Raw genomic sequence first — 17,284 nt, 5'->3', positions numbered from 1 at the left:
TTTTCCCTGTCAAGTCACAGTTTCTATTTTCAAAACAATCGTGTGACTGTGATTTAATTACACACCATTCAATGAAATACTTGATGAAGCAGTTCTACATGTATTTGATATCGCTTTCGTTTTAATTGCGCATTAAATCTTGGTGGTAATGTTTATATTAAAATAGATGCTTTTTTTTCTTTTTTGTTTTTACATTGATCAATGGTTTTAAGGATTTCTTTGTCTAAAATGTTTTACAGAAGGAACACTCGTCAGCATTCACTCTGATCAAGAGTTGAAAGCGCTGGGAATGTTTCTGAAGAGTTCGAAAAACGCAGTCTGGATCGGATTGACAAGGGAACATGATGGTTAGTATGTTCTGTTGCATGTTTAAACTAATATTTAAGCAGATATGTTTTCATTAGTACGTTCATCGAAGGAACATTTAACGTATTAAAAACAAAATGTACTCTTCAAATATTATTCTTTAATGAAAATTGAACAGTAGTTGGTTCCATCCCTGAGGTTTATATTCTCTATCCAACTAGCTAGAAGGCGTAAATTGCAATTGGACAAGGTAATACAGTATACAACAATATAAATATTCGTATTTTTCAGATAAATTCCAGAATGCCACTGGGATAAATTGAATCATCAGGCGCGTGTGAAAAATACTGCCCAAGAAACAGAGCTGAACTAGTAGCTGCTCTGAAGGCCCGAATGGCAGAAAATATCGGAGGACATTGCAAAAAATTGGTTGAGAATTGAAAGGAGTTCCGAAAGAGTGCTGGACAATTATAAACTGATGTATTTGATTTCATTAATGGGAGGGTTCATGAAATTTGTGATTCTGGTTACGTTACAAGGAACATCTCCACATGAATGGTACTTTTAATCAAAGACATCGTGGTTTCGTGAAGGAGAGGTTTAACTAAACCGATTTGTTTAGTCATTATGACAAAGTCATTAAACATCTGGAAGAAAGAAACAACGTTTCATTGTAAAGCTTTTGATATGGTTCCACGTGAAAAGCTACTGCATAAAATTGAAGTAAAACCGTTAGGATTCTTCTTTCTTCGTTCTCAGAGAACAATGACGCTGTCCCTGCTGTTTCTAATCTCGCTTAATGAAAAGCAAATAAGGGAACGCTTTCAAACTTTACTAATTATTTGAAGGTAGAAAAGAGTGGTTAACTGCCGGATTTTCTCTTCGAAATGATTATATCGTGTTGCAGAATTGATTTCAAAAATGGCAACTCAAATTTCATACTTCTGAATTCACTTGGGAAAGAAAAATTCAGGAATTTGTCAGCTTGGGGAAAGATTTCGAATTAAAAATTGCTTCAAATTAAAAAGTTATGATAGAGTAAGATATGAATTTTACCAGCGGGTACAAGTAGGGGATAAGAAGGTATATGGTGTTATGTCTACGATGTACTGGAATTTTTCAACTTGGGATAAAGGTGTTATTGGCGTTCTATACATGACGACAGCCGGACTGCATTTCGAATTTAATTTCAGGTCTGGAGGCTACACCTAAAAAAAGACAGAGCTTTCTACGGAGAGATCAAACGATTGTACTTATACTAGGTTGCTGAGGAGCATCAACCGATGTGTATATAAAGAATACCTAATAGGGAGCCTGTTGCAAAGCTTGGAAACTATCCATCCTAAGGAGTATTTCATTGAGAAGTATAAGACCCCGAAGGAGGTTGAGTGAAATAAACGAGGAAGGTACGTATTCTCACCGATAGAAAAGGCAAGAAATAAAGTAAAAAAATATAAAATCATTGAAAGTAACAGAAGACTGTATGTCGTGGTAGTTCCTTGGCAGAGGTCTGTACAGAATTGAAATAAATAATCTGCTAATGTATTCGAAGTGGAGAGTTTGTTAAAATTTAAAGCGAAATTGGATAATCACCTTTCTTGGTGACGTGGCATATATATTCGAGCTAATTTTTTTTTTTGGAAGATAAAAAGTCCATGTCATCGGATCATTAACCATTCTAATACGAATATTATTGAACTTCTCGAAGAAATTATATGGAAACGTAATTTCAAGGGGTTCAAGAGTGGTAGGAGGAGAGGTCATTGTCAGAGAAAAGTTAATTCCGATATGTATATCTCTGTGGTATGGGAAGTCAACAAAATTCTAATATCTAAGGATACTCTCCTGTTCGTGGTGAGCTTCACTTCTGGGACTTTTGTAATCAACTGGATCTGGCGTTTTCCCGTGCGGAGAATGGGACGACGTGAAATAGTAAAATGTTTCCAGCAACCCTATTCACCCAGTGATGAATCAAACATTCGATACTACGATGTCTTAAATGCCCTTGGTATTGACAACATTCATTGTATTCAGCAGGAAGAGAAGAGGAGATAACAGTTTCAAGTGAAGTAGTTCCAGATATGCACTTCAAAACTTTACATTTCATCTTGGCTGATACCGTCTCCACTACTCCATTCTAATATAAAAGGAAGTACCAAGGACTTACTTAATTGCCCCAACTAGAGAGACCTCAGTCTGCAGGCGACAAGGTTCATTCAAGATGAAGTGTCTTCCTCCTTGGATCTGCTATAGTTACCTCCTGCGATGGTTTCGGATAAAACCATGCATCAATCCTTTTCCTGATGATTACCCTGTCTCCTTGACTTTCTTTTCCCTTTTTTGTGTATATTAGTTATCTTAATTTACTGTTCTTGTTTTATATTTATGTATTATTATGTTATATGCTCTTATGTTTGTAAATTCATACAAAGTCTCATATTTTATTATTGCTTTAACTGACTATCTTTTGAGTTTATCTCATGATTGTAATTAATAATTGACCCGCAACTGATGGAATCCCTAGCAGCCCCTTGCTTTCCAGGGCTGACAAGATGATCTCAAATTTATTAAATAAATTAATAAATAAAAGTTTTCCTGCTTAGTGCCTATTTAATGATAAAACTCAAATTGAGAACGCCACTGCTCTCTTCTTTTTGTGCCTGAATATTGGCCGAGAGAGGAGCAGAATCATCTGTGCAGTCACAAAATAAGTCCGTGATTGCTTGATCTAATAGTCCTCAAAAATGCAGTTAAATCAATCAATTTCTACGGTTATTTGGCATAACTGTGCACCTGATGGTAATCCAAAGGAGATTACCAAGTTTTGTGCATTTAAATGTGAGAACGAGGCTGCACCACTTAAAATTGTATCTAAATTTTAATATGATTTTGTTAAAATTTAAATGTCCATCATATATTACGACTTTCATTATTATTATTAAGAATCAAACTTTTAATATTAAACGAACAACATGCACTATGTTATAAAAGAACATCAAGAGTACTTTCTTTAACAAGTTAAGTTGTTGGAAGTCGACTCTACATCAGCTGAGATGCACTTCCGCTGAACTGATGTAGAGAAAGAGAGAAAGACAGCAGAAAGACTTGACGTCACTAGTAATTAGAGAATCATAAGTTGATCCCTCATGATGATTGCTGCATCTCTTTATTCTCCAGATTGTAAATAGCTTAAAAATTTCACATTGAATGTTTTAGATGAAACCACCGCGTTAATTTAGTATTGGTAACTATACTTCATGTTATGTTTTATGTTTCTCCAAGATCATTTCTCTTAATTACAGGAGGATTTGCTTGGAATGACAATAGTCCTGTTGATTTCACCAACTGGGATGTGGCAGAACCCAACGACGTCAATGAGGGTTGCGTTGAGATGTTTCCGAATACTTTACATTGGAATGATGTTCCCTGTTCAATTTCTAGGGGTTACATCTGCATGATTAAGAAAGGCAAGTGCATTTCAGACATTATTTTCTTTACTCTATTGGTGCTTGGTGTTTATACACAGAGTTAGCTTTGCTTTAGCAAACGAATGGGCTAGTCTGTGACATAGATAAGGATCAAAGTCGGGAACGGTTGATATAAGACGTAGTTCGCATTCATGGCAATCAGTTTTATAGTGTCTGCGAGACAGAATAGAGCCTTCGTGGGTTTACAGTTAATATAATGATCGTCCTACCAACAGCCCACAGAAAAGATCTCAGTTTGAATCCCGTTGATGACGACAGTCATTTTTATGGGCCTTTTTCACAACATGCCTCAGTTAGTCTAGTCGGTCTCAGATGAGAGCAGCATGGTTTTTTTCTCTCCCGGAAATTCGGATTTTTCGTCCAGAAAACTACAGTTCAACAGAAAACAAGTAATTTATAGACACATTATATACGGCGCAATATATCCTAAGTTGCTGATGTCCCTAAATCCCTATAAAAACATCAAGGAAGAAAGGGTTGCCGTCGAGTTCGTTCCGATTTCGAACGTGCATGATTATGGAAGAAAAATATGTAGGTGCCAGTTTCGAAAAAGCCAAGATAGTTATTATTATTTTTCTTTATTTATTGTACTTGGCCGTCTCTGTCAAATTTTGGGATCCTTGTTGCAATGCATAAAGTCACCCGACCAATTCAAAATCAAGAGCCAGAATAATGAACTGAGCCACTGAAAATAGTCTTACCCATATTCTGTGATGTTGTTCTCAGTTCAAGATATAAAATCACTGCTGTGAGCTGCAGAATATCAGTTCTTAGACTTCTCTGTCACTCTTAAACATGGAACATAAATTAACTGTGGTAAAGCCAACTTAAATCTTAATCTGTAGATTAAGACTGAACAAAGAAGCAAAAAACGAAAAAACACGACACCTCCCATTTCACCTATTCATTCCATCCAATAGTTTTCTAGTTCTTCCTTGAATATATTTAAACTATCAACTTCCACAACAGCAGATGGGTGTTTGTTCCTTAAACACATCAATCAGATCACCTTGCAGATCCTACCTAGTCTCCAGATGCTGCAATTTGCAGAATTGGAGCCTTTCTTGGTAAGAGCATCCTTTGTTGCACTCATCAATCTCATTGCCCTTCTCTGTACTCGTTTGGCGCACAATGGCCATAGTTGCCGATGCGCATAATAAATCCGTAAACCACCAACAACAACTGTACTCGTTCCAGCAGCGCCACATCCTTCCTAAAATGAGGCCTCCAGACTTGTATGGACTCAGGATATGGTCTGACAATTGTGTTGTACAATAAGGTAATCACCTCCTTATTCCTGCTAGTAAATTTCCTATATATCATTGAGCTACTCTTACAACCTGCTACACTGCTCAGAAAACTTCATATCTGACTGCACCATACCCCCAAGTATTTTTCATTCTCCATTACCCTGAGTGTAGTACCCACACAGTTGGTACGTTTTTCTAGGGTTACTGCTATCCATATGCAATTCAACTGCAATAGGGTCCTGTTTTATTCGTTATTACGTCATTCAGTAGTCCTTAATTATCAAGAAGAGAACTGAAGAACTACAGTAAAATTCAGTTTACATTTCAATTCCCAACAACAGATTCTTATATTATCCAATTTCTATTGTCAGTAGAAGTGCAAAACTAGGTACAAAGTTCAATGTTCTGATAAGCGACACTTGTAGCATTCACTTGTGAAAAATTCACAGACAACAAAAGGAACTCACTCTCAGTGGTCCCGTTCTGTGATCTGATTGGTTGAACAGTGCTCGAACAACAAGTCAAAGGTCAAAAGTGGAACAGGGCGTACGGTCGACGCTTCGTGGTGAGCGTCATGTGTCTTGTCTCGTAACACAACAGCGACACAGCTGAGTGCCCATCTAGCCACCCAGTGCACAGTAGAAAGAGCAAGACAAATATCCACACGGACTATGGGCTGGAAATTAACTTGTACAGGTTATGGCAGGTAACAGCCATCACGGTAGTCATGTTCCTTTCAAGACACAAGAAACTGTGCCTTACCTAGACATTTCATCACCGACAATGCCTCCAGGTATACATCACTTGGAGGCATCGTTGGAGTTCAACATGATTTACCTTTCGACAGTGGAAGTATATATGGGAGACCTGAGGCGTCAGTTATTGCAATTTTATGAATTTTATTTCTCATACTTCTCAGTTGTTCAGCCGAATTATGTCCTTGATATACATCTTGGGCAACAACTTCAATCATTTCATCCTGAGATAAAGCATTTCTGTTATATTCATTTACGTCATTATCCCTTAGAAACAATCGAATGCCATGAGGACACAAACGACAAGCATCTTCTTTAGTAACGAACCTAGATTCGATAATTTTAAGTTCATCTTCGGTCAATGCTTCTCTATTACCTATTTTTGTAAGCATAGTCGAAAATGTACTATCGAATTGCCTTACAACTTGCACAAGTTCATGAAATTGTAATGACTGCCAAAGTACCGGACAAACCAATGATTTCTTTAAACGTTTATATATAGCTGTAGCGCGCACTAGGAACAATTTTCGCAAACTCCAATGAAGTACATATTCATACCTCCAAACGGTTGTTCATGAACTCTAGTTATCTGTTTTAAACCAATATCGATAACTGATAACAATTCAGCACTAATCATACTAACTTCATCGATGATTATGATCCGTACATGTCGGAAAACGGTTCTGTATTGATGAAGACTTTCATTAGCAAATGGTCTTTTATTTGCAAAACAAATAATGCAGAATGAACCGTTGTACCGTCGATTGCTGTTTTGTATCTTAAAACCTTAATATTTCTGTTTCTGAATTCCTTATCTTTCCAACGATATGCTATACATCCACGTTATCCCGTTTATTGCGTGAGAAAATTTCCTTGATCACGTGTTCATATTTTCCACTATCCTAGAAAAACTACCGCAATTTTCAGAGGTTTGAAAGTTTTTCCTCTAGTATAGAGCTAAGATGAAAAAAATTTCAAATTTAATTTTCAAATAAAATTTTCAAATTAAGATGAAAAAAATTTCATTAAATTTGGTCCGGTAGAAGGTAACGCTTTTCGCATGACGGTTTTTCGTTACAGAAATTCCGTCAAAAAGAGAATGAAGAATGATATCAGAGCCTATTATAGCGGTTCGCAGATACAGAAGGTGAAGTCTCACACCGATCATGTCAAGTGGATCTCATCTTTCATTCATCATTTCTCGTCGATCATGTGGGTCTCATCTTTCAGAGTCATTTTCTCCACAATGAAAAAGAAAAAGGACTCTGCAATTTGGACAATCTGGCAGGAACTGGCGGGCTTGCTCAACATGGAAGTAATCGCGAGATACGTCGAGCAGTACCTACAACCAATTGTACTTTACCATCTCCAATCTGGCCTCCCCCCATCGTCCTATATAAGTAGATAATCAAGGCCATGCAAAGGGAGGCCGGATGCAAAAGGGGCTAAGGGGCCTCGTTTATTATGTTGAGACTTTGATCGCTTCTTCGACTTGAACCCCTAGATTGTGGGCCCTGATGCGGCGCATCCAATGCATCCCCACCCAATTTGCGCGGCCTTGAGTAGATTCCTCGCAATCAAGCACTGGATAATGAGACGGTTGGATACGTAACAGGCAATCCTGCTTGGTATCACGGGCCGATGGGCATCAGGTCGCATGTTTCTGTTCTCCCGGTTTAGGTACTATGTTCTTGTATTAGCTTCACCAAACTGATCCATATTTGGCATCTACAGAATCCAGGAAGTGTAAGTTGTACGTCAATCGTTTCCATTTCATCATTGCACAAGTAACAGTTACAGTGCAATTTTTCAGTTTTAAATTTAATATTAGAAGGCCGATAATGTTACTGCTGCTTGCTAGAATTCAGGAACAATAGGCTTCCAAGTTCAAAAGTGCTAGATCGACCCTGCTGTCGGGATAATCCAATCAATTTCCTTAGGAATTTTCCCCTAATTCAAATTCCTACTCCGTCTAAGTATAGATCTACCCTACAAGTATCCTTAGGGCTTGTAAACAATTGTTTAAAAATTACCATTTGGCATAACAGCATGAAGAAATCTAAATCCTCTAACTGCCAACGAAAGGAATGTGCACAATTAAAACGTCTAAGTGACAGGCCAACACGTGCCTCCAGTGTTCAGCCAACTAAATGTAGCTCTTTCGTTTCTAGGAATAACTCCCCGACCTGCATCACTCACGCTTTCAGATTTCCGTGCAGGAAAACCACAATGAAGAAAACACTTAGAAAAGCAAAGAATATGCGAAATAACATTACAATTATTGAACCGCCTGATTCGGACGGCATTCCTGAGCCGAGGAACCCCGGAGCAGAAACCCACACAGAAGACCGTAACCCACAATCTGCTGTGATCTTTGAACCCGGTACCAAAAACAGAGATATAAAAAGACAAAATTCAGAATTGCATGCCACTTGTATTAGCGAGATAAATAATTTTAAAAAATATATCTCAACCAATGGGAAAACAACTAGAAAACTGGGTACAACGTCTCGAGAAAATTGAGGATTTAATATTGCAAAGAGAAGGGCAGAAAACAAATGGCTTTGCGATGATTCTTGAAGGTATTAACAGAATAGCCAATACTCTTGAAACATACCTAAGAACCCCGAATAGCTCAACTAAAGAAAAGGAAGCCATACTCAAAAGGGAAGTGAGTACTCAAACATCAGATCCTGTCTCTTCCGCGCCTAGTGAGACTGTACCGCAGCAACCTAAGGTGCCGATTATTAATAATAAACCTGCTCTTGAGGTCTCTAGTCCTCTGGAAGAAATGCTAAGGAATTCTGACTACTTAGAATTTATTAAAAAATCACACAAAGAAAAACTCCAGATTCCTTATTAAGTTGTGATAGACCCTCTCAGCTAAATCGACCGAACCAGACTACACACCAGTTACCAGCTCCACAAGGAGAAATGATGCATCAGAACACCAGAACACCAACTAAAACGACTGTCAGAGGTTCAGAACTGAACTATACAAAATCCAAAGAACCCAAATCAAGATATCTGCAGCAAAACACAGCTGCAGGAAACATACAACAACAACATTACTTCTAACCAACAACGAACAGTAATGCAACAAACACATCTGATGGTCACCACATGCAGTTTGAAAGTAGTTTCAAGAAGACAGTTGAAACAAGAGCATGGGGGATGAAATAAGCACCTATCAGCAGTAAAGTTACTCCCAAGCAAGGCAAGGAGACCTTCTTCACCCAAGAAGCTCAGAACCGTGATGCAGTTATTGGCTCTAATCCTAACACACCAGGTATTAAAACGGTGCAGCGTAAAGGAAGGAGGGTAAAGCCCTCCAGCATTTTTTATAAGTCGACTATGCCCGGAAACAACAGTAGAACAAATTGAAACCCTTCTAAAGCAGCTCGACATACCCAGTACCCCCCATCAAGGTCCACACCAGGCATCCATCCTGCTCCTCTTTCCGGATGAAGATCAAAAGTCCCAATATAGAAAAATATCTAAACACAGATATCTGGCTCGCAGGTCTCTTGGTAATGCCATCGTTTGGTAATCATAATGAACAACCAGCGATACAAGCGATCTCGAGACCAGTGATGGGCATTCTGCCTCTCTCTGCGTAGCTAGGCAGCAAACTAGACTGTCCCTTCCAACTTACAATCATGCAGATCAATGCACAACATTCTAGATGCGTTGCCGATGAGATCAGGCTCATTACAACGGAAAATGTATTTGATATTATGTGCATTCAGGAACCTTAGGTCTCTAAGCGCTTTTATGGGCAATCTTCCAAAATTATGGGATTTCTCATGACTTCAAGAATCATTCAGTCCTCTGAAACAGATCTTAAATCTGCCATCATCATATTCAACGACAAGTTGAATATCACTGTTATCTCTGGCTTGCGTAATCACAATTCCAATTGTATTTTAGTCTCTACATCAACTTTTTCATTCTACTTACTGTCACTGTACTGTCCACCATCAGCAGATATTAATTTATCACAAAGTTATCTAGAACAGGTGTTTGCTACTTTAAATCCTACATATTTATTAATTACAACTGATTCTAACTCAAAATCTTTCTTATGGTTCAGCAGTATCTTGGACAACAGAGGTAGGATTTTCGAGGAATTCTTATTCACCTACAATTTAAATCTGCACAACTTACCCAACCAACCGCACACCATTTCAAACGTCCATGGAGAATCAAACATTGATTTAACCATTTCAACGCCTGTCATTTCCTCGAGGATCTCTGATTGGACCATACATACTGACTACAAAAACAGTGACCACCCAGCAATCACCTTTAAGGTATCTCTCATTCCAAATACTACAGGTTCCCCACCTTCTCCTCCTCCAAAAGATCTTGGAAGATTTTCTATCAAAATCATCAAATGGCCTCTATTTATGTCTTCAACTCACCAGGATTTTAACGTTGACACTCGTCGGTCTTTGAACCAGTTCAATGCCTCAGAATATGTATTCTATGTACAGGCTGCCTTACTTCGTGCTACAGAACACTCCGCTAAGAAGAAAATTAGCAAGCATGCTACAATTCCATGGTGGACAGCTGAACTTTCCACTCTGTGCAAAAAAATACATAAAGCACGCAGAGACTTTCAACGGAGAAGGTCCTGGCCTGAACCAGAAGTCACCAGACTAAAAAATATCTATAAAGGCCAGCGGAAAGAATACGTAAATACAATTGCAAAACAAAAACTTGCTTCCTGGCAATACTTAGTTAATTACACAGGAAATTCTGATCCCTGGGGTCTATTATATAAAAGGAAAAACAAGTTTCACCCTCATGAAGTGTTCAACACTGTAGTGAACAACGATGCAGAAACCACTAACTGGAATGACTCGGTTAATGGCATCCCAGATCGCCTGCTTCCCCTGGACGATCTCACCACAGAAACTCCAGAACAAATATCTATTAGGAATAGCAACTCAATCTACCACTCCTTATATGAAACGGATCTCTTCACTCTTCCCGAGCTAAAGCTGGCCATAAGCAAAATAAATATCCATAAATGTCCAGGTTTAGATCTTGTGGAAAATGCTGTAATTATCAAATTTGCCGAAATCTTTCCAGAAATACTGCTAACTATGTACAATAAATGTCTTACTGAGGAGATTTTTCCTAATCTCTGGAAGGTAGCTTTGATCAAAATTATTCACAAGCCGGACAAAAATAAATCTCATCCCAAAGCATACAGACCCATCTCTCTTTTGGCAAACCTTGGCAAACTATTTGAAAATTGTTAGCACCCAGAGTAGCAGATTTAATTGAAATTCAAAACGTAATATTTTCCATCTCAATTTGGCTTCAAGAAGGGAAAATCCTGTGAAGACGCCTTGGTCTCTTTAGTTAACCACATATCAGCTTCAAGGGCTAAATATGAATTAGCCATATTCATTGACTTCGAGGGAGCTTTCGATTCCCTCTGGTGGGAGATCGCTCTCAATTGTCTTACCAAAGCCAAGTGCTCCCAGCAACTATTCCAAGTTATTAAAAGCTACTTCTAAAATAGACTCATCCAAGTAATCTCGAAACAGCAGTCTCCCGCAAGGACCATCTCAAGAGGATGCCCCCAGGGATCAGTTCTGGGACCCCTCTTCTGGAACATAGTTTTGGACAGCTGGCTCGCGCAAAAACCTAACAATATCTCTGCCTTCGCCTACGCCGATGATTTGGTTCTTCTAATTCCAGGTCGATCGCGTCTTCAACTAGAACAATCAGCCAATATAACTCTTTCTGAGCTAATCAAGTGGTCAAGTATAAATAAACTGCGAATATCTGCCACAAAAACAAAACTGATGGTTTTTAAGGGCAAGTTAGATTACAGAAGACCTCCTAATATAAAGATAGACGGTAAGTAAATCCCTTTTGTACCTTAATTAAAACATCTTGGCGTAATTTTGGATGACAGGTTAACCTTCTCCTCTCATATTAATCACCTCGCCTCGAAGATTAAGAAGTTCACTGCAGAAATTATCCGAATTTCCAAATCGGACTGGGGACTAAATAGGAAGACTCTCTTACTATATTATACAGCAGTATTCGTACCAATAACAACATATACTTCGGGAGTTTGGTTTCATAGAGCCGTTAATGTTAAACTCTGTTCCAAGCTCATCTCCATTCAACGGATTATGCTGCTTGCCAAGCTCCAGGTCTTCAGGACAGTGCCCTCTGCTGCTCTGCAGGTCCTTGCTGGAGTCTTACCACTAGACCTGCATGTCATCTTCAAAGGACTATGCTATCGTCTAAAGAACAGTTCCCGGCGAGATTCTCGGCATCTCATGCAACCTAACTGTTAACATCGAAGACGAGAAACGGAGAATCTGGAATGAACTTGTCAGTGTGTGGCAATCACGATGGGATTCCAGTACTACTGGTCAAGTCACCCGCTCTTTTGTTCCTGCAGTTACCTTCCCTCTCAACAAGAACGTCCGCCAATGGTTTTTTCCCAGCCTAACAACATCGTATATACTTACTTGGCACGGCTCCAAACTATTTCAATTTGGCTTGTCTGACACCAATCTCTGCTTGTGTGGTGCTGAGGAAACCTGGACGCACATTTTGTATCGCTGCAACCTGTACCACGACGACAGATCTACACTACAAGCTGCTGTCAGCAACTTCTCTGAAGGAAATGAAGTGGTACTGACTGAAAATTCTCAATCGTTCTCAGCTCTACAACAATTCTGCTCTGCTGTTTTCATCAAAAGAAAGCAACTCTGCTCAAGTCTATTATCGTATCAACAACAAGGAACCAACCCAAGACCTGCAATGTCTATCGATATTTCTTAAAACTGATATCACCCCACCATCTACTCTTTTTTTTTTTTTTTATTAGCTGGTGTCCCAGATTGGGCAGCTGTGGATACAGGATTAGCTAGCGCCCACTGGTATAGCACTACCTCCAGTGGGTGCAGTTTTCGTTCTTCCTAGGACAGAAAAAGACTGCTGTCTTGTGGTTCCTGTACCACAATTTATACTTCTGATTAGTTGCGTGATGTGATTTGCTGTGTGGACATGTTACATGTTCATTTCACTTATGACATTGTAATTAACATGACTCTGACTATGTATGTCATTGTATATAATATGTATGTATGTATGTACATAGCGGATCTGCCAGTTTCTGGCTAGGGGCCGCTTGTTCTTTGTTTGTTAATAAAGATTATCCATTGTGGCTGATCAGGTAACAAGCAACTCATTCACCATCTTTAAGGCAGTATTATATACCAACTAAATATCACCCCCTGGCGAGTTCGCATAGCATCGAGCAACATCCTCTTAATTTCTAAAATGCTTACCGAGTACTTAATGTCCCAAGTCTTGAAGACCTCATATCTATTCCACGTGCCGGAGTCAGTCATGACAACTCCCACTTATCATTACATTCTCTACTATACAACCTCTCCTGCCTAGAGAATTTTTTCCCAAGGAATACAGTAAATCTATTGAATTCACTGAAACAGATCCTGCGAAATACGTAAAAACATTTTTTTAAGGATTTTAAAATTCGTGAACAAATTCTAAGAGCATAGTTTTCAAATGAATTTTTTTAGTTCATCCTGTTTTGAATATATTGATTAGCGTATAAATACAAAATTGTTTATTCATCCGCATTTTCTAGTTCCTTCAAACAAGTCGTCCACAATTTCTTCAGCTGAACGTGTACAGAAAGATAAAGTTTCCCAGTCTGTGCTCCATGGTAAGTACAATATTAAGAATCTTTATTAGAAATCTTTTTACGTCATTGACGAAACCAGATAATGTAAACTGCTAATTTTCGCTGGAGGGAACGTAGTAAATCGGATGTATCCTTCGGATATGGAAAATAATGCGTATGAAATGGCATCGTTATGCATTATTGAATCAGCAGCCATCGTGAATATTGGAAAGAGAACTTTGAATCTACGTTACAAGTGTTGCCGATGTCTAGCCAATTTCAAGGGGACGAAGCAGGTTGTCATAGTGAGTTGTTTCGGGGTTTTTAGTCCACAGAAAGTAGCAAATCCTAGAATAAATACACTTGTACAGACATACACAATGGTGCAACAACAACCACTACTTTGCATTATCCCATTGGTCTGATAGAGAACACTGTGAAAATCAGCCAAGAAAATAACATTTTTAGAAGATTCGGAGACAAATAAAGATGCCTCCTCCTTTAAAAATAACCAAATCAAAAGCAAAACCAAACCAAAACCCAAATCGAATTAATTTGTGCTGAGATGATACCAGGTGGTAATTTCTGCAACTTACTCACATTTCTCAAAGAACGAGATGTCTGTATTGTATCAGAATGGTGGAAATGGATCTAAATGAGCCCTTTTAATAAATCGATTATCTGTTAAATAGGTAAAGCATACACAGTTCAATATCTAATGCTTTGAAACTCGATGTTCAAAGCTCAATTACATTACATAGAGCTCAATTACTCGATGTTCAGTATTACATGATTACAACTGGATATTGGTTTAAAGTACGAATGATGATTCATATGTTTAATTAGCATACAGTCAGATATATTAGTTCAATAGCAAAACTCGGTTTAGCAACAGGTGGTACAGAAACTGAAAATACTGGAAAATAAAAAATAATAATAAATAAGAAGAAATGGTCCTAAAATAATATCATAGCCATTTTTGCTTTAGCCTATTGCATCAGTTTAAATCTTGTTTATAAAAATAAGTAACGCTAGTGCGAAAACGAAACCTTTAATTATTATTTTTTGGTTACATAATTCGCAAAAGATTAGAAGTTCGAGTTATCTCAACCAAATCGGCGTATGACAGGACATGTGTATAGCTGCGCCTAGTGAATACCCACTTCAAAATCTCTGGTACCCTTCCCCAACTGATAGAATCTTTGATTAACTCCAGGTACCCAAAGGAATTCCACATTGCGCAGTGCTCTCTTCCATCCCTCTTCACAGAAATATTAGAACCGATCTTGAGAGCGAATCCTAGTCTCAATAATACGACCTGGTTATGGTTTTTCGAATGTACTGGTCTCCATCCGTCTGGTACTGTGACTGGGAAATCCTATGTTGTCTTATAAAGTTTTCAACTCTGAGCCATCTATTTATTCAAGAACTTTTAGAAAACAATGTGTGATTTGTATCGATGAGCAGTTCTGATGAAGCCTGGAAAGCACTGCGAAGAGCACTTTCCAGGAGAATAGTTTTGGATATGGTCAGAACAAAACGATAAAGTCGCATTGTGAGCCAATATTCGAGTCTCATGTGCTTATTTGTTTGGTTTTCATAGAAGATGACAATCATGTGCTTCTTTTTGTGGGATTTTTGGAGACAAAGCTAATAGTTGCTTATCACGAACGCCAACAACTTTTTCCGAATTGATGACATGGTTGCAAGGGTTTTAGCTTTGGTGCTCAAATTTCATGTCAACCCTAGATGTTGCTTGACTTATCTGACTTGTGAACCACTAATGCCGAACCTAATATCACTTTCTTTAACAGATTTCCAAAAGATATGGCCGCTGACTTTTCAGAGCTAATGGCCAAACCTCTTGTTGAGAAAACAGTTTTGCACCTCTTTAATTACGGAATTTGCTTCGTGAGTAGCGCTACAGCGTCGTTTGGACTATTGATGTTAAGGCTGATGCCGAGGTTATCAGGCTGTTTCACAACCTGATAAACTCTGCATCATGGTTTTGAATAAATAGGATTTTTTGTCTAAAAAGTCAAGAGAACTGTATTTAAAATTCCCTAATAATGAAATAAAATTGGCGGATTAAAATTATTCCTTTTGTTAATTCAGTGTCAAATTCCTGTATGAAATCTAGAATGAAACATCTAGTTGAGGCTTGCTGTTTTTTGCCAACTGATTTTGAACATTCAAGAATCAAGGTTTGTGTCGAACTGTTAAGTAGATTTTAGTGTACTATTAACATTAAAGTAATGCACTTCCACCTATTATCAGGCAGTTGCAGTGAGCGATAAGAAAGGCAGAACCGATACCCAGTTGCAAAATTGGGAAGTTTGACCCGAAGAGGGTACCAAGTATCGAACTGCTCTATTGAGAAAGAGGCATTGTACAAAATATAAACATTTTCTTCAGGAAAGAAGATGTGTTTACCAATGAAAATCGGGTGGCGTTCTTGCAAAAGTTTTCGTTTCCATCAGCAGAAAAGTTCTCATTTTTTATATCTCTAATATGAACAGATAGTCTTATAATTCTTATTTAAAACAGTGTATGCTTTTTAGTGTTTAACAACCTTTAGTGTTTAACAATATTTATTTATATCTTAATAAAGATTTCAGCTAAAGTACTGTATTTTCCCTGTGTGTTTTTTTACAGGACACAATATTTCAGCAGGTACCGCTATAGGAATTGCAGTTGCCTTAGTGACAGTCGTAGCTGTTATTATAGGAATAGCGATATATATTCACATGAAAAAGAAGAAGGATGTACAGCATTCTCCTCTTTTAAATTGCCCTGAAGAAGATCAAGGTGATCGCAACAAAGCGTCGTTTATCAGAAAAGACAGTGGTCATGTCCGACTTAATTAAGTTGCTATAAAGTTTTTGGCGTTTCTACTCGACAGATGAAAAAAAAATTTTGAAAAGGAAATCGCATGATGGTATCGCTGCTGTTTGTATATCTTGGAATGCGAGAAACTGTACAGAAATAGATATTAAAAGATCATTTTTAAACTCGCTTAATTGTTTTGTTCATGAAACACAGACTAGGTGTGAGACTGCGTGTTCCAATACTGAAACGTCGATTTTTTTAAAAAAATTTTTCTTTGTTTGGTTGTTATCTTCAAAGTGCCAAATGTTTAGTCCAGTGTTATCATACTCCTTCGAGATCACACAATATGCTAACACTAATCTGGAGGAGATCATGAGAAAGAAAAGGACAATGATGGCCAAGGGCCGCCAACACCACCCGAAGTCCGCTAGGGCTTGACGGATCTCGTCGAGCAATAGAAGTAAGCGATTGAGAAGCTAAGGGATTAGTGCCAGAAAAACACAGCGCTACCGTACCAGGATGACAGACAAGCGGCAAGCAGTCAACTTAACCTAAACCAGGAGATCCTCCCGACCAGAATGAAGAAATGAAATAGAAAGATGGGCAAAGAAGACACTCCATGGCAGAACTACGTTGATCTCCATCAACACCACATAAACAAAATAGCTTCCAATGCATGGCTCGTCATCCAAGACCAGGTAATCGACACCTAGAAAATACATCGCCAAGGAACCCTGAGTGACAGACGACAGGTGTTGACGATGCAATCCTCAGAAACGATACAACACATCATCACAGGATGCAGGGTGATCATTCAGGCGGAGTGCACTCACAGACCCGACAAAGTTGGCAGGATAATATCTCAGAATCTAGCGAGGAAATACTGGTTGATCAAAGAAAGTGTATCGTATTAAAAGTACGTACTCCAGGCTGTAGAAGAAACCCCAACAGACAAGCTGTACACATACC

At 38.4% G+C, this 17,284-nt stretch overlaps 1 protein-coding gene across 1 annotated transcript in view; it reads left to right on the top strand.

Moving 5' to 3' along the window:
• The window catches only part of LOC150089844 (macrophage mannose receptor 1-like), a 75,654-nt gene extending 59,190 nt beyond the window's left edge, over positions 1 to 16,464 (top strand). The window contains exons 13-16 of the mRNA XM_090390110.1: positions 240 to 347; positions 3,609 to 3,773; positions 13,451 to 13,528; positions 16,142 to 16,464. Coding sequence (XP_090246236.1) covers positions 240 to 347; positions 3,609 to 3,773; positions 13,451 to 13,528; positions 16,142 to 16,353 — 563 coding nt within the window. The 3' untranslated portion in view covers positions 16,354 to 16,464. The remainder of the gene's footprint in view (positions 1 to 239; positions 348 to 3,608; positions 3,774 to 13,450; positions 13,529 to 16,141) is intronic.
• Positions 16,465 to 17,284: the final 820 nt, after the last annotated feature.

Source organism: Mastigoproctus giganteus, chromosome 2 (assembly GCF_048544385.1).
Source record: "Mastigoproctus giganteus isolate SK-2022 chromosome 2, ASM4854438v1, whole genome shotgun sequence".
NCBI lineage: Eukaryota > Metazoa > Arthropoda > Arachnida > Uropygi > Thelyphonidae > Mastigoproctus > Mastigoproctus giganteus.
The sequence above is the reverse complement of the archived record's forward strand: the minus strand, read 5'-3'. Positions and strand labels throughout refer to the sequence as shown.